General features: G+C 35.3%; 1 protein-coding gene across 12 annotated transcripts in view; it reads right to left on the reverse strand.

Annotated features, from left to right (window-relative positions):
• LOC106877276 (tyrosine-protein phosphatase 10D) overlaps positions 1-26908 on the reverse strand; it is a 135582-nt gene that overhangs the window by 42765 nt on the left and 65909 nt on the right. For all 12 annotated transcript variants that reach the window (XR_016240753.1, XR_016240752.1, XR_016240754.1 and 9 more), the window contains exons 17-28: positions 25546-25676; positions 22790-22843; positions 20041-20115; positions 18931-18997; positions 17186-17647; positions 13919-14078; positions 11001-11085; positions 10419-10592; positions 7133-7267; positions 6308-6430; positions 3827-3975; positions 489-624 (exon numbers count right to left, since the gene is read on the reverse strand). Coding sequence is in view for 8 of the 12 variants with exons in the window: in XM_089347751.1 (XP_089203877.1) it covers positions 489-624; positions 3827-3975; positions 6308-6430; positions 7133-7267; positions 10419-10592; positions 11001-11085; positions 13919-14078; positions 17186-17647; positions 18931-18997; positions 20041-20115; positions 22790-22843; positions 25546-25676 (1751 nt within the window). In the remaining 4 variants the exon portion in view is untranslated. The remainder of the gene's footprint in view (positions 1-488; positions 625-3826; positions 3976-6307; positions 6431-7132; positions 7268-10418; positions 10593-11000; positions 11086-13918; positions 14079-17185; positions 17648-18930; positions 18998-20040; positions 20116-22789; positions 22844-25545; positions 25677-26908) is intronic.

Consider the following 26908-nt stretch of genomic DNA (forward strand, 5'->3'; position numbering starts at 1 on the left):
ATGTTTATTTATTCACATTGTTTTGAATTGATCATGCATTATCTTATAGCTTCAAGATTTTAATGATATGACAGTTTATTTTTAGAATGACATTGTAGGGTAGGTGTGAGAGGCCAGTTTAAATGCTAAGTCAAACATCAAATGACAAGGAAGTTCCACCTGAGGAAAATAGAAATCAAAGGGGTCCATAGGAAAAAAATGGTTGAGAATCACTGATTTAAGGTAACATGCAAGAAAAGAGAGTGCTAGCAGAAGAACTAGAGTAAATGGATGAAGGGAAGTTAAAGAATGATGGAGAAAACAGTGATTTGAGTGAGAAAAGAGTTATGGAATAGATACAGTGCTGGAGCAGCAGTATGATGAGAGAAACAAAGTGATGGTAGTGTTGCTGTCTTTTTTATTAAGTTTGGAAAAATTGGAATACAGACTAAATAAATGAATAAACATAACAATAAATTTGAATAAAACAAAGAAACAAATCATCATACTTCTGTTTGCACCATAAAGGAACGGTACTGCCTCATTTCATGAACAACACTCAAAACATCAACTTCATTATTCTTTTCCAAGTCTTGCAAACTGCGATCTACAGAAATGAATGTTCCAGTTCGACCTACTCCAGCACTGGCAACAGAAAAAATTTTAAAAACAGAAAAAGTGAATTATAATTCAATTACAAAATTGCTATTATTTTTCTTTCTTTAGTAATTTCATGTGAGATTCTACTACACCACATCTCTGTGTTTCTGAGATGTGTGTAATGTTGTGTTCTTATTTTTGTGAGGGAGTGAGATTCTTTCTGGAGGTGTCTACATCAGTTTGTTTTGTTAGTTAGTGGGAGTTGCATTGACTAACCTCTACCCTAAAATTGCTGGTCTTAATCAGAAACCTTATAAAGAGCAATGGGCTGGCACAATTGTTAGAGCATTGGAAAAAATGCTTTGTCATATTTGTTCTGACTTTTTTACATTTGGAGTTCAAATTTCACCAAAGTCAACCTTGCCTTTAAAAAAATGTATCAGTAAAGTTGATAATATCAGCTAACCTGCTCTCCTTTAAGACTGTTGGCCTTGGACCTAAATCAGAAATGCAGGATGGTAGATTGGCAGAAACTTTAGAATATTAAGAAAATGATTTGAAACATTTCTTCATTCACTTTACATTCTTTTCTGATATCTTAGTGAGGTCAACTTTGTATTTCATCCTTTTGGGGGTCAATAGAATAAAGTACCATCAAGTACTTGGGTTGACGGTATCAACTAAACCCGATCTTAATTTACTGACCTTATTCTTAAGTCAGAAACGGTTATTGTAATTTCTATTGGTTTTATATCCAGGTAGAATTTATGTCAGTATCAGGTTACTACCTGTAACCTTAGATAGTCACATGATTTCAATAACCCCTTAAGTACTCAAAACCCTTCTGATGATCTTTCTTGTTCCTGAGAGGCAAACTTTCTGTAAATGCTCAACAGGACATTCCATTCTAATTTACTTCAACCATTTGTCTGTATCATTATTCACAGTTCCTAGTGCACCACTTATCACAGGCACAACCTTTATAGACTTCATATTCCAAATTCTCACAATCTCAAATTTTAAGGATTGTATTTTCTTAACTTTTCATCATCTTTATTCACAATTCTGGAATCAAATGGACATTATTTACATTCAGCGGATATTTGTCCTCATCTTGTTTGTTGTTAACACGTTTCGGCTGATATACCCTCCAGCTTTCATCAGGTGTCTTGGGGAAATTTCGAACCTGGGTTCTCATTCCTAAGGTAGTTTTCGATGTTTTATTATTATTATTATTATTATTATTATTCAGGTTACTTCCTGGAATCAAACTCGGAATCTTGGGGTTAGTAGTTACTAACCGGTACTACCTGATGAAGGCTGGAGGGTATATCAGCCGAAACGTTTTGTTAACAACAAACAAGATGAGGACAAATATCCGACAAATGTAAATAATGTACATAATTCCTCATCTCTTAAATATAGAAAGTAACATGAAGGGCCAATTAGAAAGAAAATTCTCTTTTCCTTGTCTATTATTGTTATATCTGGCTCATTATTCTCTATCCTCTTATTTATTTGAATTGGAAAATCCTATAAAATTTTGCATCTCACTAGCTCAAGCACTCTTTTAACCCAATGAATATACCAAATACTTCCAGCTTCAAACCTCCATTTCTGACAAAGCTTCCAGTATAAAACTTTCACAACTTAGTCACATCTCCATTTCTTATATTCCCTATGAGTCACCTTGGGACATTCTACAACAATGTGTGCCATTGTTTCATCCTGAATTCCCCATACTCTACATTTTGATGACACTTCTCTCTTTACACTTATTTTCTCAAGTTGTTTGTAACACTTGATCTTGAGCTGTTGTAGTAAGGCTCTCTGTTTCTTCTTTCAATTACCCTTTTTTCAACCAAACCCAGGATTTTGTTCCACATACGTCCTCAGTGGCTTTCCAAAACTGACTATCCAAAAGTTTCTCATCATTCTTGTCCTTTTCTCCTATTCCACAATTGATCACCTGATCTTTATTCACTGCCTTTAGTAACTTCTCTGCGCTGTCCTGTAAATAATCTAGTAGATTTTTTTTCTTTCCATCTGTACACACTCTTCCACAGCAATTAAGCCTAATCTATCCTATTCTCTCTTTAACTACAACCAGTTAACATCAACTTTCAGATGATGAGCACCATACATAATCATGCTGAATCTCCCCGAGAACTAAGTTAAGGGTACATGTGTTTGTGGCATGCTCAGCCACTTGCATGCTAATTTCACAAGCAGTCTGTTTCAATGATCAAATCAACTAGAATACTCATTGTCACAACTGATGGAGAACTCAGCCAACAGCTTTCTAGTTTTTTCTGTCAAGTTTCTGTATGTTCCTTTTTTGCCCAATCCACAATTCTAGTTCCATATCTAGATAACCAGCAGCTAAACCTCAAACATTTTCATCTAACTTGAATGACCTAAAATTAAATGAATGAAAACTGAAACATAAACACATACAACAACAGCAAACAGAAAGAATAACAAAACCTAAGAACCAGAATAATTCTCTGATCTGCCAGAGATGGCAGCCAAATCTCTCCTTTCTACCTCAAAATCACATTCTGTTGTCTTCAAAAATGAAGGACACATTGTATAGTATATTCTGAAGTACACTATGCATGGGGGAAAAAATAATAAAAAAAGGCTAGAATGAACACAGCTGAAATACTTTACTAACAACAGTCGATCAGGGATGACCAGGAGCTAAAAGCAGCACCAAAAATATACAGCATAGTTGTATGGTAAGAAGTTTGCTTCCCAACCACATAGTTTTACACTGTGTAGCAACTTAAACAAGTGTCTCTTATTGTAGGCCCAGACCAACCAAAGCATTGTAAGTGAATGTGGTAAACAGACACTGAAAGATTCCTGATGCACGCGTGTCTTTGTGTTTCTGTCTGTTCCTCCATCACTTGACTACCAGTGTTAGTTTAATTCCTCATATCTTAGTGGTTCTGTAAAGGAGGCTGATAATATAAGTACCAGACTTTAAAAAGAAAAACACTAAGTTCAATTTGTTTAACTTTATGATGATGTCCCATGATGGCTGCAGTCCAATGAATGAAACAAGTGAAAGATAAAATCTAAGACACTTCAATGAAACAATGAAAATATTAAAAGTTAGAAGAAAAAGCAATATATTGAGTTTATAAATCAAAAACACTTCAGAATACAAATACACTAATTAGAAAAAAAATTCCTAAGGTATGTTTCATAACTAATCAAAAGGTAAAAGTATAATTCTCACCTGCAGTGTACCACAAGAGGCCCAATGTTTTGCAGCTTATCACGCACAAGCCTGACAAATGTAACAGTTGATTGAGGGCTGCTTGGAACGCCAAAGTCTGGCCATGACGTGAAGTGATAATGATGTAAATGTCTGGTTACACGGTCTTGCTGCAAGAGGTTAGAATAAAAAGAATGTACCAATACACGTCTATGTTTATGCCAACACTGTCATTTTATGTCTGCTTTCCAAGCTGGCACTGCTGCTCTTTCAAATGAGTTAAGGGACACATCTCACTAGTAAGTTTAATCTGCGGCTTGATTATTTGGCTGGGTGCCCTTCTAAACACCAATCATTTTAGTATTGTGAGGACATCTTTGTGTGGCACCAAGACTGTTGAGACTCTTATGTCTTCAATAAGGCTAAAGAGTCCCCTCAAGCCTAGACTTCACAGTATATGTATATATACATAGAAATATATGTATGTATATATATATATATATATATATATATATATATATATATATACATATACATATATATATATTTATCACACACACCCACACACAAAAAGCACCATTTGAGCATGATCGTTACCAGCGTTGCCTTACTGGCACGTGAACAAAACATTTGAGTCAGGTTGTTGCCAGTGCCGCTGGACTGACCCCTGTGCAGGTGGCACATAAAAAATAACATTTGAGCGTGGCCATTGCCAGTACCGTCAGACTGGCCCTCGTGCCAGTGGCACATAAAAGCATCCACTACACTCTCAGAGTGGTTGGCGTTAGGAAGGGCATCCAGCTGTAGAAACTCTGCAAAATCAGATTGGAGCCTGGTGCAGCCATCTGGTTCTCCAGTCCTCAGTCAAATCGTCCAACCTATGCCAGCATGGAAAGTGGATTTTAAACGATGATGATGATGATGATATATATATATATACATATATATACACACATATATTCCATGTCAGCATGGAAAACGGATGTTAAATGAGGATAGTTAAAATATATGTATATATACATCATCATCATCATCATTATTTAACAATTGTTGTTCATGATGGAGTGGGCTGGAAGGCTGCACCAGTCTGATTTGGCATGGTTTCTATAACTGGATACCCTTCATAACACCAACCACTCCAAATATATATATATATATATATATAAGTATAAGGAAAATAAGACAAGCTAGAAAATGTTAAAATAATTTTATTATGAAGAACATTTTAGTACCAGTTTCAGTCTTTGCGACTTTTCCAACTTCGAGTAAAGCATGAAAAACAATTAAATTGTGGAAAAATGAAATGAAATGTTTTTAAAAATATTTCCATAGCTTTCAAATAAAAGGGACATTTTTCTTTTTCAGTCTGTCTCTCTTTTTTACTTGAGGGTTCTAGGTAGTTAGCAACAGCTAGTTTAATATGAATTCTTGAAGAAGAAGAAGAAGAAGAGGAGGAAGACTCTTTAGCCTTATCGAAGACATAAGAGCCAGAACAGTCTTAGTGCCATGCAAAGATGTCCTCACTATACTAAAATGATTGGTGTTTGGAAGGGCATCCAGCCAAAATCTCAAGCCACAGATTAAACTTACTAGTGAGATGTGTCCCTTAACTCTTATTATTATTAAGAAAATGGATTTAATGGATATAAAATGAATTTATTAATTAATTAACCTTGCCTACATTTTTGTTTCAATTTATTACACTCATTACAAATTAATAAATTAATTTGATATCAATTAAATGTCTCCTTTTTCTTAATAATAATAATAATAATAATTGATATTTATAATATATTTATTGAAGAGATATCTCTTAGCAATATAGTATATCAAACCAGTGTTTCTTGGATCCAACTATCCCTATAAGAGGTTTTTATATCCTCATATTAACCATATATATATATATATATATATATATTTCTGAGGAACATTGAAACTCAAAACATGTATATAAAGCTATAAATAATAGTGTATAAATTTAGGGACAAGGTCAGCAATTTTGAGGGATTACATTCCTGGTATTTTTAGGTCAGTTACTAGTTGTTATAGTGAAGTATCTAATGGTGTTGTTGTCACGGTGATACGGTAGTGCCTCATTATAATACCACACAACTCTGTCAAACTTAGCTTCCTTAGAAGACAATGAGGTATTCTCTTGCTAATTACATAATATACATGTTTGAATAGATAGTTTCATTTTATTTATGTCAATTAAGAACTGGTTTCTCTTTAGTGTCCTAAAGGTCTCATATGATTTTGGGGCAGAATGTCAATAGGACCATGAAGACAAAAGTCTTGGGAGATGCTCCAACTATTATATATGTAATATAATAGCCAAGGTAATTATAGGATAAATCAAGCAAAGATTTTGAGATAAATCAAATTGATTTAATACTAAGTTATCGATAATTATAGATACCTTAGTATTAAATCTTATGATTAGATTATAATTCAATCATAAACAACCAGTCCACACATATATTTAAATAATAAGTTACTTACATTTGACACTAGAAACTCTGTGACTGTCCAATCTGATGTTATAGTTTCATTCAACTTCTCTACTTTTATATTTCCATAACATCTTGTTTCATCGTTATCTGGCCAATAATGATCACACTTTTCCTGTAAAAAACAAAAAGAATAGAAATTATATATATATTTTTTTCTTATATAAATTCACATCCAGATAAAGTTAGTAATGCCAAAAAATCAGTAATAAGGAATAGCAATTAGTTCAGGGCATCAAATTCAAAGTGTTACAGGAAATACACTATAGGAAATACAAATTCTTGAAAAATATCACCATCACCACCAAAATATTGTAGTAAACTTGTAATCAATAATTAGTGAGGCACTGAGCTGGCAGAATTGGGAAAAAATGCTCAGCAGCACTTTGTCTGTCTTCAAGGTCTGAAGTCCTTAATAATGCTCATCTACCTAAAGGCACTTCATTGCTTGAATGGCTCTCTATCTCTAACTACAGAATGTAGCACCCTACATAAAATTATGAGCAATTGCTGCAAAGGAGACAAAGAGAGAAGTAACTACAAATGCATTAAAATGGTAAGAAAAGTTTGAAAGTTACCATAAATGTTACTGTGCAATTGATGAAGAAGAGAATTACACTAGATAAGATGCAATCCAGCTTTATGCTCGACAAGATATCATTGATGCTCTTTTCTTAGTGAAACAGCAACAGACTGCATGAGAAATACTAAGCCAGAATAAAGCCACTTTTCTAAAATTTTGTTGATCACGACAATGCCAGTTTAGTTGGGAAACATTAAAAAAATGAATGCTACTAAAGATAACTGGAACACTTACACGATGTTTCTCAATACAGTTAGCCAACATCACAATGTTGTGGACATTTTGTTCCCATACCATACGCCAAAAATCATCTCGTGTAGAACTTAGTGGTCCTTGTGTTGCAATGTATTCACGGCGAGAAATGAATCCCTAAATTAGTGTCATTAGAAAAAACAAAAGTACTTAGAAAATTCAAATAAAAATCCACTAACAATATTGAAACATGAACAAATTATAAACAATTTGTGGTGTTTGCGTACGAGTAGATGTAATTGCCTTACCTCGGTTTTCCTTTCCTCGACTGCGAGTCTGTCTTGCGGTATCCAATCCTTGAAGCTTGCCCCGACCCAAAGTACACCAAACCTAGACCGTAGCTTAACACGTCGTCCTGACCACAACCCCGTTCGAAAAAGGGCATGAATCCCGATCGAGGCTCCCTCTGCCCTTTTTCCCCTGCCGGTCAACTCGCCCTTCCGGTCAGCCTCCCCAGACACTGACGTCATACCACACGCCACCCTGATCTTAAAGATCACGTTCACCCCTACTCCAATTCGAAGTCCGCCATCCAACCGGGCAGGCGCCTTACACGTCGAGATCTTCTCAAGCTAGGTGGCTCGTTTCCATCGCACTCTTCATCCAACGAAGTGGCTATCCTGCGCAGATCCAGCACGTGACGCGGCATTCCATCCACAGATACATTGTTTCTGGAATTGACCGTTGTCACTGTTCCCCTGCCCCATTGTGATGTGCAGCGTGCCTTCGGCGGCTTGACCCAAACTTCCTCCCCTACTTTCACGCCGGCGGGTCCCTTCTCTTCCTCGCAGAACTCCGGCGTCTTACTGGGATTCCCCCATTCATATTTGAACACTGCTCTGTGTGGCACAGACTCTTCCGCTTGTCCAGATCGGGGAGACATGTTGTACCAGTAGACCGCTTCCAGGGGCGAAATGTGCCCCCTTTCAGCCATGGCCTTGATCGTCCGATCCCCATCTAATCGTTCCTAGTTTTATGAAGGCAGCGTACTCGCTCTCCATATACGCTTCTCTCAACCTCCGTTCGACGTTCTCTGCACTTAATCTTTCTTCCTCGTCCATTTCTAGGTAGAGGGTCAGGGCGCTCCCTTCCAAGTATAGAGCCATGAGACTCGCCACATCACTTATTCCTTGCAGCTTGGCAACGAGCCTAATTTTTCGTATCCAAGCCATCACATCTCCTTCGCTATTAAAAGGCCTGATCACATCGCTGGCGATCCTAATCTTGGTGGCTGCCATCGCGGCGAATTTCTGCACGTGGGGCCGAAATAGCTTGTGGTGTTTGCGTACGAGTAGATGTAATTGCCTTACCTCGGTTTTCCTTTCCTCGACTGCGAGTCTGTCTTGCGGTATCCAATCCTTGAAGCTCGCCCCGACCCAAAGTACACCAGGAATAGCAGCTGCTTCTCCCAAACCTAGACCGTCGCTTAACACATCTTGTCCTGACCACAACCCCGTTCGAAAAAGGGCACAAATCCCAATCAAGGCTCCCTCTGCCCTTTTTCCTCTTCCGGTCAGCCTCCCCAGACACTGACGTCATACCACACAATTATAAAAAACATTCTGGAAAATAATATTTGCCTTGAAGAAATATTTAAGCAATATATTTCTGATTCTTTTATTCATGAAAAACCAGCAGCTACCAATAAAATTTGAACTCAGAATTGTGATAGTAAACTGGATACAGAAGCCAATGGGTCTGATGTCCTATTGCATAACTCCACTACTTCACAAAACATTCCCCAAAACTGTGATGGTTTACATACTCATGCCTCTTCTGACTAGGCTAATTTCTGAGAAGGGTAGATTTGATAAACTTCATTCACAATACTGTTCAGCATTAATTATCTCAAGAGATTTTGAATTCAAAATCAACTGTAAGGAATAATATAAACGCAATCCCAAATTTACTCAAATACCCTACTCACTCAATCTCTATGGGGAATATCAATAGTAATGTAATAGAATGAATTCAAAAACATCTTTATTATAAATGAATCACTGATGGCAGCTCAAAGGTGGATGTTATCTATCTTGACTTTACTAAAGCCTTCAATTCTGTGCCACACAAATGACTCGTGGCAAGACTCTCAACAATGGGTGAGAAAGATGATCTCCCTAACAGGTTGAAGTCCTTCATTCTCATTCAAAAAGAGGTAGTCATGATTTTAAGACATCCTTCTTCATCCTATGAGATGACATCTGGTGTATCACAAGGACCCATTCTTGGACACCTGTTGTTTGTTGCATATATTAATGACATAGATGCCAACTTGAAGAATGTTATAGTGTTGAAATATGTAGATGACATCAAGTTGCACTTTGAGATAGAAAGAACAGATCCTATATGCTATAGATCCTTCCTGCAATCAACCCTGGCCACAATGCAACAATGGATTACTGACTGGTAACACAAGCTGGCTATGGACAAGTGCACCACTGGGAATTTTGGGAGGAAAAACCCAGCTTTCACATACTTCCTCAACAACACCAATCTTAAGAAGTCTATTAGTGAACATGACATGGGTATTATTGTCAAAAGCAATCTGCACTGGACAAATGACATTCTAGGATTGTCAAGAAGGTTGAAGGCATCCTAGCATCACTCAGCAAAAGATCTTTGTCAGCTGCTCTCCGGCTATCTATTTAAAGCTGTATATGACTATGGTACGTCCACAGTTAGAATTTGCATCATCAATTTGGAACCCCTAACTTGCTTGGCATATCAATATCCTGGAAACTGTTCAGAAATTGCAACCTAACAAATACTCGCCCTCAAGCATCTACCATACACTGAACGTCTTGCTTCCTTGGGTATGGACACATTAAAGCTCTGACATCTGGTAACTGACTTGATAGACACCTACAAGATTGTCCATCATCTTTCCAACAGCAACCTCAGGCAACTTTTTGAATTCCATACATCTAACACTCAAGGACAAGCTTACAAAATCAAAAACACAATACAGCACCCACTTTTTCATGCTCAGAATAGTTGAAGCATGGAATAAACTAAGTTGTTAGCTGTCGAGACACTACATCCTTCAAAAATTCCATATTTCCAGAAATTTGCCAACAGTACACCTGATACCCCACTCCACCTATTTTTTTTAAGACTTATTCACTGTTCACTTCCTGTGCATATTCTATGTTCTGGTCATGCAGTTTTGGTTACTTTTTTTGATGAGTTGTAGTGCACATGAACACTGTATACAATAAGTTCATTATATATATAGTTTAAAGAAAACTAGGTACAAATTCACACTTACTGGAATATAATTAGCATTTATGTAATCAGATCCTTCATCATCATCATCACTACTTTTACTCAATTTAACTCTGCTGAAGTCATACGGTAAGATGTTGACAAAGCGATTTTTTATACGATTGTTTGACAAATGTGCAGCCAATGTCTGATTGTATTTACCAACATCTTTTATGCTCTACAAAATAACAAATGGAAAAATTAGAAAGAAAGTACTTCCAATTGCATTTATAAAATACAAGACAAGTATTTTTGCTGTTTTTTCAGTGATAGTTGCAGTGAGTGAGAGGAGATTGGTTTATTAGAGAAATATGTTTATTTTATTAATATTTAACAGGAACCAATGAGCTGCAGGTCTGTATAATACACTTTAGATCTTCAAATTTTATACATTCCACAATTAATTCATTAGTGACTATCTATCTTGTTTTCCTTTCAGCTGATTATTGTTTAACATATACCACTGTATGCACTGGTAATCATTTGAACAATTTAGAAAGGATAGATTAAAAATGAAGTACATAACTTTTCTCATACTCTGTTCATCAAATAAAAAAGAAATAAGACAAAATATATAAACACTTACTTCAAATTCTTCTGCAAATCGATAATCAGAATCTGCAGACATCTGTACAAAATGTGATTCAAAGTCCGATGCCCTAACAGGATGGCTAAAGAAGAAAAGAATATTTATAACTGATTGCCTGAATTATTTTAAAATAAAATAGTAAATCAGTCAAGTCAACTTTATTGATTTATTGCTCCCATATAATTATATAAGAAAAAACAAAATCCTACAGAACCATTTATAATTACAGTGTTTATCCAAGTATTATAAGTATACGTATAAACGTGTACCCACAAATTATAGAAAAATATCTCTCGTTTATTTTCTTTAGTATTGTGGCACCCCGTCGGTTACAACGGTGAGGGTTCCAATTGATCCGATCAACAGAACAGCCTGCTCGTGAAAGTAATATGCAAGTGGCTGAGCACACCACAGACACGTGTACCCTTAACGTAGTTCTTGGAGAGATTCAGTGTGACACAGAGTGTGACAAAGCTGATCCCTTTGGCTTGGTTTATATGGCTGGATGCCCTTCATAATGTCTATCTCCTTATAGTGTGGGTTGGGTGCTTTTAGAGGACTTTTATTAGGTTGGTGCATAATTATTGTGGTTTTTTTCAATAAATTTTATTCAACAAAAACAATAACAACATTTAACAAAAACATCTTTAAATGATTATTCTGGAGCATATTCACCATCTACTTCAATTTCTGCTTGGTGTTTTGTTTAAATTTTTTGTTGAATAAAATTTATTGAAAAAAAGTCACAATAATTATGCACCAACCTAATACATGGTGCCAGCATGAGTGCCTTTTATGTGGCACCAGCATAGGGCTCTTGCAGGCCAACCTTCTTTATCAGAGGGAGGGGCCTTAAGACTTTTACTGTGGAAGATGGGTCTTTTTGAGTACAACAAGGCATCAGATATCTTGGTCCTTTGTTATCTCTTCTAAGAAGTTCGGTGTCCTGAGGTCATCCTTCAGTACTTCACCCCATGTTTTCCTAGGCTTCTCTCTTCGATTTGTTCCATCCACTTTGAGAGATTGGCACTTCTTTATAGAGCTGTTGGCATTCATCCACATCACATGACCAAACCAGTGCAGTCTTCCTTCTTGCATGCTACAGCTAATTCCTCTTATGTCAACTTTTCTCTCAACACACATGCACAGACACACATGTACACTTACATTTCACATCCAGCAGAGCATACTAGCTTCATTCCTTTCTAACCTCCACATGTCCTCTGCATTCAAGGCCCATATCTTACTACCTGTAGAATTGCTGTTTGTATACATGCATTTGTATACATACAATCTTCCTTTCACTTAGAGAGAGACCTTTGGTTGCCAACAGAGTTAAAAGTTCTCTGAATTTTCTCCATCCTTCTTATTATAGCTATTACAGTTTCTGTGCATTCTCCCCCACAACTAATTTGGTTCTCTAGATAGTAGAAATTGTCTACTACTTCTAAGGAGCCATTGAAACATTTGAGAAAATCAATTTCTCAAGTTTCTGTAGTTTTTATGGCTGCTGTGCATTGTCTACATGCAAACACTACTTTCTCTGATGAACTTCCTATTATTCCACTTCACCTCTTGTGTGTCTATAGCTTGCTCTGGGTACACCATATAGAATTCCTCTTACACCTTTCCTACAAATTGAACAGGGCCATTTACCTAAAGTGGGTAGGGTCCTATGTATTTTTTTGTTTACTAAAACCTTAGTCTTTAACCTTAAGGCTCTTAGATTCCAGGTTTTGCTTCCACACTTGGAATTTCTCTTCTAGGTCTGATATGGAATCAGTTATGAGGGCAAGATCATCAGTATATAGTAGTTCTCAGGGGCTGCCAGTCTTGAATTCCTTTGTTATGACCAGGAGGACAATGATGACAGGGAAGGAACTGAGGATCAAGCCTTAATGAATGCCTACATGTACACCAAATTCTTCACTGTATTTGTAGTTAACTCTTGCCTCACTAATAACATCTCTGTATATGGCCTGTACTGCTTTCACAAGCCATTTGGCTACCCCTAGCCTCCTTAGAGCACCTCTCTCTCTCTTACTATATATATATATATATATATATATATATAAAATCATCATCATCATCGTTTAACCTCCATGCAAGCATGGAAGGGATGGTTTCACAAGAGCCAGCCAGGCAGAAGCCTGCACCAGACTTCTGTGACTGTTTTGGCATGAGTTTTACAGCTGGATGCCCTTCCAAACACCAACCCCTTTACAGTGTGGACTGGGTGCTTTTAAGTGGCCCCTGCACTGACAAGGTCACATCAAGTACTTGCAAGATGAAAATATATATGTATATATTAAACATACATGAACCTAGACAGTACAGTTTTAGTTTATCTAAGATATTTTTTCAAGACAAACATTGTAGTCAGTACTGTATTTGATGGCCTATAAGACACACCTTTTTTTTACCTCAAAATGCCTTAAAAAATACCCATGCATCCACTGCACTCAATGTAGGCTCAAAACTCGCTCAAAACAATATGTATGTTTACAAAATGTGTGCTGCCATCTATTGGTGAACAATCGCCTATGGTATGTTTATATTGAATGTGGATGCAATAAATTGCTTATAATTATTGGTAATAACATAAAGTTATACAGGTAAGTGGAGGAATTAAAACATTATTTTAATGGTAATTTATTTTACAAAAGTATAGCCTAGGCTAGGGTACATCCTATGCACTCGTGCTTCTTATAGGTCATCAAATACGGTAACTAAAAAAATGTATCTTCTTAAATATTTTGCTCAAAGAGAGAAAGAATTGTGTGTTTAGCTTTCAGGAAGATTCAATGTCATCACTTGTGCTTAAAAATGTGTTATATTCTTTGGTCAACCATGAATTACAAAACACTAGTAAAAATGTTTTTTATAGAAATTTCAAAAATTGTTTTAGTAAATACCTTGTGGGTTGCATAATGTAAGGACTCTCAGTTGCAACAACTGACTTGGGTTTTGTTCTCCTTTTTCTCACCACATATAGGATAATGCCAACAATCACAGCAATAATTAGTAGAACTATTAGTACAATAATTGCAATGAGATAACCTTCCATTTTTTCTTCTGAAAAGAGAATGTAAACATGCAATGACAAATTAAATTCAACATTACAAGTAATTATCTTATATTATTAAATGAAGGTGGATTTACCTCGGGAAGACAAAGATGATTGTGAGCAGGGTGGAAGGAGAAGTGTTGGTGAGTAAAGAGGATCTATGTGGGGTATGTGGGAGGAGGGTAGTGGCAAGTGCGGTATTGTGTACAAGATGTGAGAAATGGATTCATGGTAGATGTACGAAAATGAAGAAGGTGACGCCAAGATTGGAGAGAGAGTTTGTTTGTGGAAGATGCGAGAAAGGGGCTGGCAGAACCAGTGGAAACACTATGCGACGAGGTGGAAACGGTGAGAGGATTTTGTTATTTGGAAGATACGGTGGATATAAGTGGTGGATGTGAAGCAGCTGTGACAGCATGAGCGAGACTTGGCTGGATGAAGTTCAGAGAATGTGGAGCGTTGTTTTATGGGAAAAGGTTCTCATTAAAGATGAAAGGTAGGGTCTATAAGAGTTGTATGAAAGCTGCAATGCTGTATGGGAATGAGACATGGTGTCTGAGAGAGAGAGAGAGAGAGATGGTAATTTTGAGAAGGACTGAGAGAGCAATGGTGAGAGAAATGTGTGGGGTGAAGCTGTTTGATAAGAGGAGGACTGAGGATTTGATGGGAATGCTGGGGTTGGAGGAATCAGTAGAATGATTGGCAAGGGCAAATGGAGTGAGGTGGTATGGGCATGTGTCGAGGAGGGATGAAGAGTATGTTTTGAGGAGGGTGATTGTGTTTGAGGTAAATGGAGTGCGAAAGCAAGGTAGACCAAGGAAAAGGTGGAGGAGACAAGTGGAGGAGGAGGAGATAGGGAGGCTTGGTTTGAAAAAGGAGGACTCCCAAAACCAGGCAAGATGGCGAGATGGTGTGAGGGCAGTTGCTATGGCATTGAGGTAGATCCAGCCACCCCTGTTAATGGGGACAAAACCTGGATTTAAAACACTGGATGATGACAATGATGATGAGTATATCTTCAGAATTTTATAAGAGAGGGAGAAAAAATTTTTTTCCACTTTTCTTGTCAAGCACAAACAGACAATTACATCATCATCATCACCATCGTTTAACATCCACTTTCCATGCTAGCATGGGTTGGACGATTTGACTGAGGACTGGCGAACCAGATGGCTACGCCAGGCTCATGCAACTATATTTCTAAATTATTACAGTAATGAACAGACAATAAAAAACAATGATAAATAATGTGTAAAATTTACAATATATAATTACTGCTTCCTTTCTTTAATTTTATTTTTCAATTAATTACACTTAATATTCAATTTATACCATTTCTTTGATGCAATCCTATCTGGATATATGTTATCGGAATATCAGGTATATCTTCATTATCTTTGAGTCAGGCTTTGTTCTAACCTACTGCAGCTCACAATTATTGTATGCAGGGAATTGCTACCAGAGATTCTGAGAATGTTATGTTACTTTCTGGGTGAGATTCATCTCACACTCACTAAAACTCTACACACAGTTAATTACTAGTAACTATGAGGATTAATGTTTATGAGCCATTAGTCTTTATAAAATAGATATCTAATACATATATATGTACGTACATATGTACGTACATACATACATACATATGTACGTACATACATACATACATATGTACGTACATACATACACACACACACACACACATACATACATACATACATACATACATACATACATACATACATACATACATACATATAACCAAACAGGCAAACAGATATAAGATTATCAATATAATTATTAATATTAGCGATTTCTAACAATGGCACTAGATCATAAAATCATGGATATGTATTGTCAATTAAGTTGACTCCACTACTTTACTGGTACTTAATTAATTGATCTGAAAGGCATGAAAAGCAAATCCAAGCTCAAACTGTAAAGGCATATGACTAATCATGGAGAGGCAATTTTTTTCAGTTTTCTACTGACATTTTTGTTTCCATGAAGGGAGCCCTCAAAAAGATCATTTAGTGAGGACTTACCTGAGACTCTAGTTTGCTTTAACAACACTAAATGTATTACTAAAATGTATCTCAAAGGCTAGGTCCCCTCTTCAGAATTACAAAATAATTCATCCTTGACGAGTTGTAGACCCTCTACAAAGCACAAGTATAATAACATATGAGAATATATTGCTCAGATACCCAGAGCAATGTTGCTACTACCACTACTACATACACACACCACACCACACCACACCACACACATACAAACACAATTCAACTAATTGGAAAAGATTTGCTTATCAACACATGACAATAACTATACTAAATACTCTGTCCTTTTTAATGCTATTACAATGGCTTCTAATCTTCTGAACTACTAATATGTCAACGAACTCCAGCCAAGCTTATTTGTCTTTTCACAAGTAATCATTCTTAGTTTGTTTCACCCTGAAAAATCCCACAGTCCTTCCTACTTAGAGCCACATCATTCAAGAATAGCCTTCTGTTCATGTCTTTTTCTCCTCATAGACTTCAATCAGTGGAATTTCAGGTTCAACTGATTATCAACAACATCTACCTCACCAATTTGGGATGGACTGAGTGCTAGTCTTCCTTCCTTTTCTGACTACAGATGGATGATGACAGATGAGTAAGCAAGAGCTAGATCTATGTAGAAGGAATTAGTAGAAGAGGAAGACTGAGAAAGACATGGGCAGAATTCATGAAAGCTGATCTTAGGATGTTGAACCTCACGCTGATGACAAAGGAACAATAAGTAGCAGGATGCTGTGTGGGAAAGGACAATACATGGAAAGATGGAAAGGCAAATTTAATATAATGGTGGAGGCTATGGCAATGACCATGGTATTCTCACCAAAGACCTGTCAACATGTGTGGTACTACTGTTTGTAATGAATGCAAATTAATTGAAGGAACAGATTAATTTGAGTAATTGATTATCGATGAGAATTAATAGTGTATGGTGATTTGGATGGCTTTGCATTCAGAAAGCCAATGGAGCTATTCCATCTAGATGTCTATAATGAACCCAAAATCTCAAGCTGCAAAGAGAAAGTGTTTATCAATATCAACTATAATACATTACTTACTTGCAGTTTTGATTGCTGATGAATAGCTTGTGTCTGAAAATGTATCAAATGTATAGGCTCTGACTTTAATATAATATTCAGTGTCTGGCATTAAATAGCCATTGCAAAAGCCTTCTACAATGTCACAATCTTGAGTGCCAATTCCATATTGAATAGTATCATCTAAACTCCGTTTTGATTTACTTTTGAGATCACTGCAAGCATTTGACTTCTCGTAAAGGTTACTGCAATTCTTAAATATCTGATATGCTTTAATGGCTCCATCATCTTTAAATTGTTTCCAGCTGGGAAGATACATTTTATTAGTATGCTTTGTGTTTTTGTCTACAGCAATAATTATGTTATAATTAATAATTGGTCCACGGGTTTCTTTGAAAGGGTTCGGTTTTAAAGTCACTGTAAATGACTTAGTGGTAGCGGAAGTTAACTGTATGTTATCAGGCTTGTTTTCAACTGGTGGTTCTTCAAAAGAAAGACAAAAAGAAAATTAAATTCATTTAAAATTTATAACACTCTTTACATTTTCTTTTATATTTCATCTTCACAAATAATCATACAATTAGCATTTTGCAAGAAAACAGTTATTAAAAATTTTAAGTAAATTATTAAAAAGTTGAATGTGAACAATTTATCAAAAATACAACAATTAGCATCTAACTTTTCATATTAATATAAGCAAGATAATTATGAAAACTATTGCATATCTGTTTCATTTGTTTAAGGAAATATTTTAAAAAGGGATTCTTTTTTCAATGCTATGTGTTTGTTCATTTGATAGCTGGGTTTTTTATTCATGTTAGTTTGGATTCAACAGGGACTTAATTGCTGTGGCATTTTACAGCCAGATGCCCTTCTTGTCACCAACCCCACTTGTTTTTAAAGGATTTTTTTATTCCAATAGTCTTGGAGAATGCAGAGTGATTGGTCATAACACCAACAAAGAAATATAAACATCATATCACTGTTACACTCATGAAATAAAAGCATAGTAACACAATAAAACACTAGAAGCTTTGTTTCTCTACTCATTTTACAGAGACTGCCTCTGGTTCTATGACACAAACTTCTTGTTTTAAATTATCTAAATCAGTGTTTCTCAACCATTTTTCACCTGTGGTCTCTTATTTTACTCATGGACCCTTCTAGCAATTCTATATTTAAAATATCATAATATTTTTATAATTAAATATTATTATAAACTGCATAAAAATTGCTAAAGTATTTTGTGAATTGTAGAAGTATGACAGATTTATTGCAGATAAATTATAACAAAATTTTATATGGACCCCACAAGGGTCATAAGGACCCCAGTTGAGAATCATTGATCTAAATTAAAAACCTTCCTTCAAAATTTCATACCAATTTATGTTCCAAACACCAACTTAATAATGATACAATATTCTATTAATTCAAAATTAATTGAAACAAAGGCAGTGCATTTCAACAAAAATATGATAGAAGGAGAGTAGACTGTTAACAATAAAGTTGGAATTGAAGTGAGTTTTGAAAACCTTACCAGTATTAGTAATCTGGGAATGTTAGAAGAAAGAGAAAAATTACTTAAAATTAGTGGTGATGCATTTAACACGAGACAAGATATTATGTTGCAGTTGAGAAAGTTAGAGGTGTTTTTGAGCTGTCAACTAAATAAAAGTTCTTTTTGTTTTATTTTTTTCATGTCTAACCAAGCCATACTACTGTGGAAAAAAATAGATTTTAAAAGGTTCTTTAAATATTTAACTTACCAAAAGATGTTGTTCTACATTTGTGATAAGTTGGTTTCCCTTTTACATTTTTGTTAAACGCCCAAATCTAAAAGATTTTAAAATAACTTTAATTTTAATTTAGGGGTATCTTAAATCTGGTTTAATTTTGTCTATTGTGGTATTATTCATTTATGTTTTTTCTTATTTCTAATGTGAAATAAAATTATATTCAATCAAACAAATATTAAATAATCAACTTTTTATAAGTAAATAAAATTAGCCTTGCTGAAAAATTATTTCAAGAGCATGTGATCAGTACAAGTAAGTAGTGAGATTACTATAATTTCAATACACTTTAGACTTTTCTCAGAGTCAGTACAGCTAAGTCAAATGAACTCTTTTTCAGCTGGCTATGAAAGAATATAAACTTTGCTATACATAAAATAAGAAGTTGCTTTCTCAAAAAGCATTTAAAGTTTATAATGTGCATTACACTGTACAGAACAAAACATAGCTTCACAAAATTCAAAGCAAAATAATGATCATTCACTTACTATCACAAATTCTCATTAATATGAATTTTAATCCCAAATAGGGGTACAAATTGTTTGCAAAATAGGAAAACTGTACATGCCTTAATTCCGAGGATTAAAGCAGCTCTAACAAGCAGGCAGTCTTAACAATAAGGTTTAACTAGATGCAAGCTAGTAGATACTTGGTAGTAAAACACAAGTGTAGACTGCATGATTGATATAGCGAATAGCAGCTAATAGATCTCAACCAGACTATCTAAACACTTTATTTTGTTATTAAAGTTAATAAATTCATGTAAATACACTTGAATATGCAGTCATCAATTAGCCAGTGTTAAGTATATTAAGTTTGCAGCTCACCTCACATTATTCAGTTTATGTAATAAGTTTAAATGAAATGTTTGAGAAACAAATATGAAAATGCAACTCAAAACCATATGATTATTTCTATCCATATCAGAATTTGGCTATTTTGAAGACAGACTTGCCAAAATAACTCAATGTTTTGGTCTATATAGGGTAGGGCCTCAGTTCTATCTGTTGATGAAACTTCTGAGAATTTTATTTAAAAATGAAAAATTATTAATATCGTGAAATAAAAAAACAAAAAACTTACTATTGTGCGATAACAACAACCCGGTTTGATTGAGAATGTATATGATGTCTCATTTGTATATTCAAAATCATCCACCTGAAAAAGTAAACTTCATTTTGTACACAGACTATAGTCATAAATACAAACAGAATGGTTTTACCCTTTGTCCCTGTGTAAGGGGTAGGTGCCTCATCTGGGACATTATGGTCTGCTATTCCTTCGCTCCCTCTTACATCCTGGATACTGCAGTAAATGAGAGGGTCACTACTTTTGTAGCCAAACAGAACAAAATCTTAAGTATCAAGACTTGTTAGTGAACTATTTCTTCTAGCCTGTGGTGTTTGAGATGTTTGGAGGGGATGGGCTACTAACAATGAAGTTCTTGTTATCACTGGTGGCTTGCCTTACCTAGGTGACAGGTGATGCTCGTGAGGGTGCTTTGGCTGCTCCAACACCTTAGCCTTGCCATCGCCCATGATAATGTCACAAGCATGTTGGCTTGCTTCAGTAGGTTCTATTGAACCTTGTGATGTGCAATCAATTGAAGCACTTGGTGTTGAATTGATGTTTTTCCCTTTTTTCATTCTCTCCTTTTCCTTTTTTTTTTCTTTTTCTTTCCTTGTCCCTCTTTTTCCATTTTTTCTCCCAGTTTTGGATTTATATTTTTAATGTAGTTCTGCATTATACGTGTCATATGCATACATGTTATATCCCAATAAAAATAAGACAAAATATATTTATATAAAACAGAAAGTATCGAAATCAGACAGAAAGAAAAGACACCCACATGTAGATGTGTGTGTACCTCTGTGTGTCACTACACACACTGCTTTTCTATTCAATTTTTTTCACCATAAATCAATATAAAGCTATCAGTATCACATTTCTCTATGCTTCACTAACTTCTCACTCCTTTTCACACACACTTTTCTACCACTCACTTAGTCATTACACTCTCTTGGTCAAATCTGTCTTGAAAAACAAAGCCATCAAAGAGTACAGAGAACTCTTTAATCTCATAAAGAACATGGCAACAACCTCCCTTCCCCTCTCTCTCTCTCTCTCTCTCTGTTTTCCTTTTTCTCTAGTGTTGATTCTATAACCAAATGTAGCCAAAACACAGTGAAGTCGTTGATGCTAGCAATAGCATCAAGCCACAAAATCATGCAAAAATGGACTGTAGGAACAAGATGTGGTTTCTCTGACTCACCTAAGAAGGAAGAAACTCTGAACAAGAACTGACCCAGACTATGACAATCCATCCATTTTGCGACAGCAAGGAAAGCAGACAAGAAACAATGATGATGATGATCATCATCATCACTGTGTCTCTATTATTACTCTCTCTATCACCTTCTCACTATTATCACCCAATTTCTCTCCTCTCTTACTCCTTCTTCTTTCATCTACATGCCCTAGTTCTCTCTTTATCATTACTATTTCATTTATTCAGCCTTAACCCAAAAAAAGACAACACAAGGTCAAGAGGACACTTTAGTTGAGGACATGACATCCTTTCTAGTGCTGGTGCTTCAATAAAATGTATCCAGTAAATCTGGTAAAATGGTTGGTACTGTGAAGGGCAACCATGCATAGAAACATGCAAAAAACAAATATGAGCAAGATCATCATCGTCGTCGTTTAACGTCTGCTTTCCATGCTAGCATGGGTTGGACGATTTAACTGAGGACTGGTGAAACCAGATGGCTACACCAGGCTCCAATCTGATTTGGCAGAGTTTCTACAGCTGGATGCCCTTCCTAACGCCAACCACTCAGAGAGTGTAGTGGGTGCTTTTACGTGCCACTGGTACGAAGGCCAGTCAGGCAGTACTGGCAATGGCCACGCTCAAAATGGTGTATTTTATGTGCCACCCGCACAAGAGCCAGTCCAGGGGCACTGGCAATGATCTCTCTCGGAAGTCCTTACACATGCCGAGGGCACAAGTGCCAGAAAGGCGACGCTGGGCACAGGTGCCATCACGATTTCACTTTCGCTTGCCCCAATAAGTCTTCGCAAGCTGACTTTCGTGTCCAATGAAGGAGACGATGTTGGCATGGGTGCCAGTCATCGAATTTAACTCGATTTCAATTTCACTTGCCTCAACAGGTCTTCGCAAGTGGAATTTAGTGTCCAATTTAACTTGATATGATCTGTAATGGCAATAACTCCAAATAAGAACAGACTTGGATAGAAACCACCCACCTAACCTACGCCAGCATGGGAAGAAGACATAAAATGATGAAGATGATAGCATGGGTTGCATGGTTAGGAAATTTGCTTCTTAACCACATAGTTTTGGAGTCAGTCCCACTGTGCAGTACTTTCTGCTATAGCTTCAGGTCAATCCAAGTCAGAAAATGAAAGAAGTCAATCATGTGCATGTGATTGTGCGTGTGTGTGTGTGTGTGCGTGTATTTACTTGTTCAGATATACCACGATAGATGTAAATAAGCATCACTGTCACACAAGAAGCGTCATTCGTTTTCAAAGTTCCATGTAAACATGTCTGGCAATAGGGAAATGCAACCACACTTGTAAAAACAGGTGAGCATAGGTTACAGAAAGAGTACCTGGCTTTAGAAAATCTGCTTCAATAAATTTTGTCTGATCCATGGGAGCATAGAAAAGTGGATATTAAAAAGACAATGACGATCGAACACACACACACACACACACACACACACACACACACATTCTTACAATGAACTTTCAGAATATTTATATGTAAAATATATAAACAAAAAATAATGATAAAGTTTGTTCTTACGTTAAATTTAGAGCTTCCTTTGTTCTGTTTTACATCCCCACAGGGTACGCAGTCCTGAAAATGCAAAAATATGAATGCTTTTCAGATGAGCTATTTTTGTCTTTTTCTTTCTTTTTTTCTTTTTTTTCTTCTCTAATGATCACTTTTTACTATCTTATGATAAAATTAATCCATGACTTCTTTGGTGAGATTTAAATAAAGAACATATGTGTCCTGCTTGCAATAAAAGATTTTGTTCTTCTGCTATTATGGTTTTCTGACATTTTACCACTTTAAATACCAAGTTGCTCAAGACCAACCCTGGTTCTTTTATACAAACTTCTTGCTTTAACCCTTTAGCATTCAGATTGCTCTGGCAAATGTAATGCTTATTTATTCATATTGCTTTGAATTAACTATGTATTATCTTGTAGCTTTGAGACTTCAGTGGTGTGTTTGTTTAGTTTTAAAATAACATTATAGAGGAGGTGCAAAAGGTTGAACCTGGCCAGTTTGAACATAAAACAGTTGGAATATTTGAGCTGGATATGGCTGGTTTAAACACTAAAAGGTTAAAGTAATCTAAATTAAAACCTAGCATTAAAATTTCATGTTATTTATATTCCAAATAGCAGTTTAATGATGGCAAGGTTATTTTAATAAATTCATTATTTTTTCGAAATTAATTGAAATAAAGGCAGTGGTGTTCAACAGAAAGATGGCAACATAAGGGTTAAATTATCAAATATTTCAGGGAAATTAAAATGCTGGTGATTAGATGATTTCAAGATCTTTTGGATACAATATGCTTGGGTGTCCTTCAATTGTATATTTTAAGTAGCCACAGAAAAATTTTAGCTAATGAAATGCTCATTATTTATACCATTATACCAGCATCTATATCAATAAAATATACCTTTTCAATATTAGTAACATTCAATTAAGTAAAATGGTTAAGAATTTCACTTCTAAACATTAAATTAAAGTAAACTTTATAACAAGAATCTTAGACCGAAAAAATATGCACAGAACCACTAAAGGGGCTTAAACCATGTACTTGTCATAATCCAGATGAATGTACTAACTATTGTAACATAACAACCAGGCAGACCCTTTCTATGCAAATTAGCAACAAGGTATCAGCATGCAAGCTATTTGTTCATATCTATCTTGGCTGTTATAAAAGGTCCCGGATATTTCATGACACTTAATTCTAGGCTGTGTAAAGATCACATCATGTTTTATTTATTCTTTATTCTTCATTTCACAAAGTTTTCATGTATGAAATTTTTCCATGTTATTAAGGTTTTGAAAAGTTCTACAATAAACTACTAATTTTTAATTTAACTGGATTAGGCCAGTGAGAATAAAGTATCATTGCCAAAGGCAGTTTCTTGAAAACAATCACAGATGCTCAGAGAAATTCCATTTTGATTTTTTAAAGTTTTAAAACAATTTCATCATCATTTTCCTAAGCTGGCAGCAACTGAATATTTCTGTAAATTTGAATATTTGAATTTGTATAAGAAAATGTTTATAACTGGATGCTCTTTTTAATAATGAGTTGAATAACATTAACCTTTTAGCATTTAAGACAGTCATATCTGGCCCATATATTCTACCTGTTTTATGCTCAAACCAGTGATATCCAGCTTCTCGCACCTACCCTACAATGTCATAAAAATAAATGATCCAACTTTTGAAATTGTGAAGCTACAAGATAATGCATCAGAAATTCAAAACAATATGAATAAATTATGTTGAAGTAGCATGTATTTTCTGTTAGGCTGGTCATTTTGGCAATATAAATGACCAAGTTGATAATATATTTGATTATCAACTTATGAACCATGGATTCAAATTTCTCTGTTAGCATAGACATTCCATTGTTAGAGAATTCTACTTAAATTAGTTTGCCTAACATAAACGCAATGTTTAGCTGAGAAAAGTAACTAAGAATAATGTAGACTCTTGTTCAAGAGATTCTTTATCTATCATTCACTTGATTTTATAGAAAGCAGAGCTAAGTATTGTCCCTTTCATGCATTTTAATTTGTGACTGAGCCAAATAAAGCAATAAGCTTTAACAAAAAGTAAAACGGAATGCTTGAGGATAAATTTCAACAGCAATTGTTCGAGCTGTTATTTCAACACAGCTTATACTCACACAGTCTCAAGTAATTAAAAATCTACAAAGGCACAGGCATTGCTGTGTGGTTAAGAGGCTTGCTTTGCAAATATGTGTTTCTAGGTTCAGTCCTATTATGCAGCACCTCAGGCAAGTGTATTCTACTATAGATCCAGGGCCATCAAATGCTTTGATAAAAAGAAACTCTGTGAAATCTCATAGTATATATATATATGTGTGTGTGTGTGTGTGTGTGTGTTTGTCTCCCACTACTGCTTGACAACCAGTGTCGGTTTGTTTAAGTCGCCATAATGTAGTGGTTTAGCAAAATAGACTGATAGAATAAGTACCAGACTTAAAAACATGTACAGTGGTCAATTTGTTCAATTAAATCCTTCGACACAGTGCCCTTGCATGACTGCATGGCCACAGTCCAATGACTGAAACAATTAAAATATGAGAAAGAATATAGTAGTGTAAATAGTTGAAATTAAACTTACAGTAATGAAGTTCTCTTCAGAAAATGTTATAACATACACTAACACTAATGAAATTCTTTCCCCACACAAGTGTAATGAACTTAGGATATTAAAACCTATTCAAAGTGACTATATCAGTTGAATAATTTCAGAATGTGTAAGATACTTACTTGACTCTTTGAACATGATTCGGAATAACCTACTTTGTAGCGTGTGATTATTGACTGTGAAGGAGGTGACCAAAATAATATTAATTCAGAAACAGATTCCTTTACAGTTATATTCACTACTTCTTCTGGAGCTAAAATGTATAATTAGAATTCTTTTATTTTATTATCAATAATATTAATGATACCAAACAACAAGAAACAAAAAAAAAATTCTTTAGTCTGATTAAGACAGAAGTCCCAGTACATTAGTGGAAATTATTTTCTCAATCCAGAGATGGAGAAACTAAACATTTCAAGGAGGAAACTAAACATAATAACCCATTTGGCCTGTTGCACTAGTGCACTGATTATATCATCAAACTTTGATGTTATATACTGAAGGAAAATATTTCAATTCACACAAGTTTCAACTTTATTCCTTATATTTGAATTTTTCTCTAAGGAAAGAAAATTCCTTAATTACAACAGACAATTTACTTTACAGTGATTAACTCAGAGAAGGCTTTTTATAGGCTTTTACACTCTGCAGCCAGTTGTGAGTCTCTAAGAAAATTAGATGTAATAGCTAACTGTAGAACCCTAAGTAAATGTCTATCATAGCCTCATGTTGATCATTGCTCTGTGAATGAAATTTAGAAGGAAAAATCATGCAGAAGATCATTGTATGTATATATTGTATGTAGTGATCACAATCACAAAATGCATGATATAAAATAATCAAAAATAACTTGCAAATTACGTAGAAAAGTGTTGTTAGTTAAATTAAGGTTGGTTGTGAGTTCAGTGACTAATGCAGTCCTCCTTTTCTTTCTTCTCCGAGTGGTTGCAACAGGGACGTATCTTACTGTCAGCTTTGGTAGATCCTCAGTTTTAAGTTACGTGTTTCAGCCAATAATATCAATGTAACTGAATGGTCTTAATTCTCTATTACAGTATAGAAGTCTCCAAAATATAACATCTGATGTGACTGTTTTATTAAGCATGGCCACCAAAGCCTACCCCGTAATTATTCCAATTTCAAAGAATGGTAACCTCCACCTGCCTCAGAGCAACAGACGAATTCCATTTTTACTTCTATCTTCAAAAAATCTAAAGCTGTAAGTGCCTAAATAGAATTTCATCTTACATATCCCATTCTAAAGTAGAACCAAAACGACTCCTGCGAAGACAGATCAATACTAGCTCAAATGCTTGACCTTAGAAGAATTGTAGAAGAATTCAAAATCTCCATGTAAAATACATCAATATTATTTCTCCAAGCATTTGTTTGTGTCAACAAGGACATGCTATATATCCTGTAGAACTATGGTATTCCAGATGAGAATGTCAAAGCCATGACCACCATGTATAAAAATCCATCAAA

This window comes from Octopus bimaculoides, chromosome 2, assembly GCF_046866305.1.
Source record: "Octopus bimaculoides isolate indiv1 chromosome 2, ASM4686630v1, whole genome shotgun sequence".
NCBI classification, from domain to species: domain Eukaryota; kingdom Metazoa; phylum Mollusca; class Cephalopoda; order Octopoda; family Octopodidae; genus Octopus; species Octopus bimaculoides.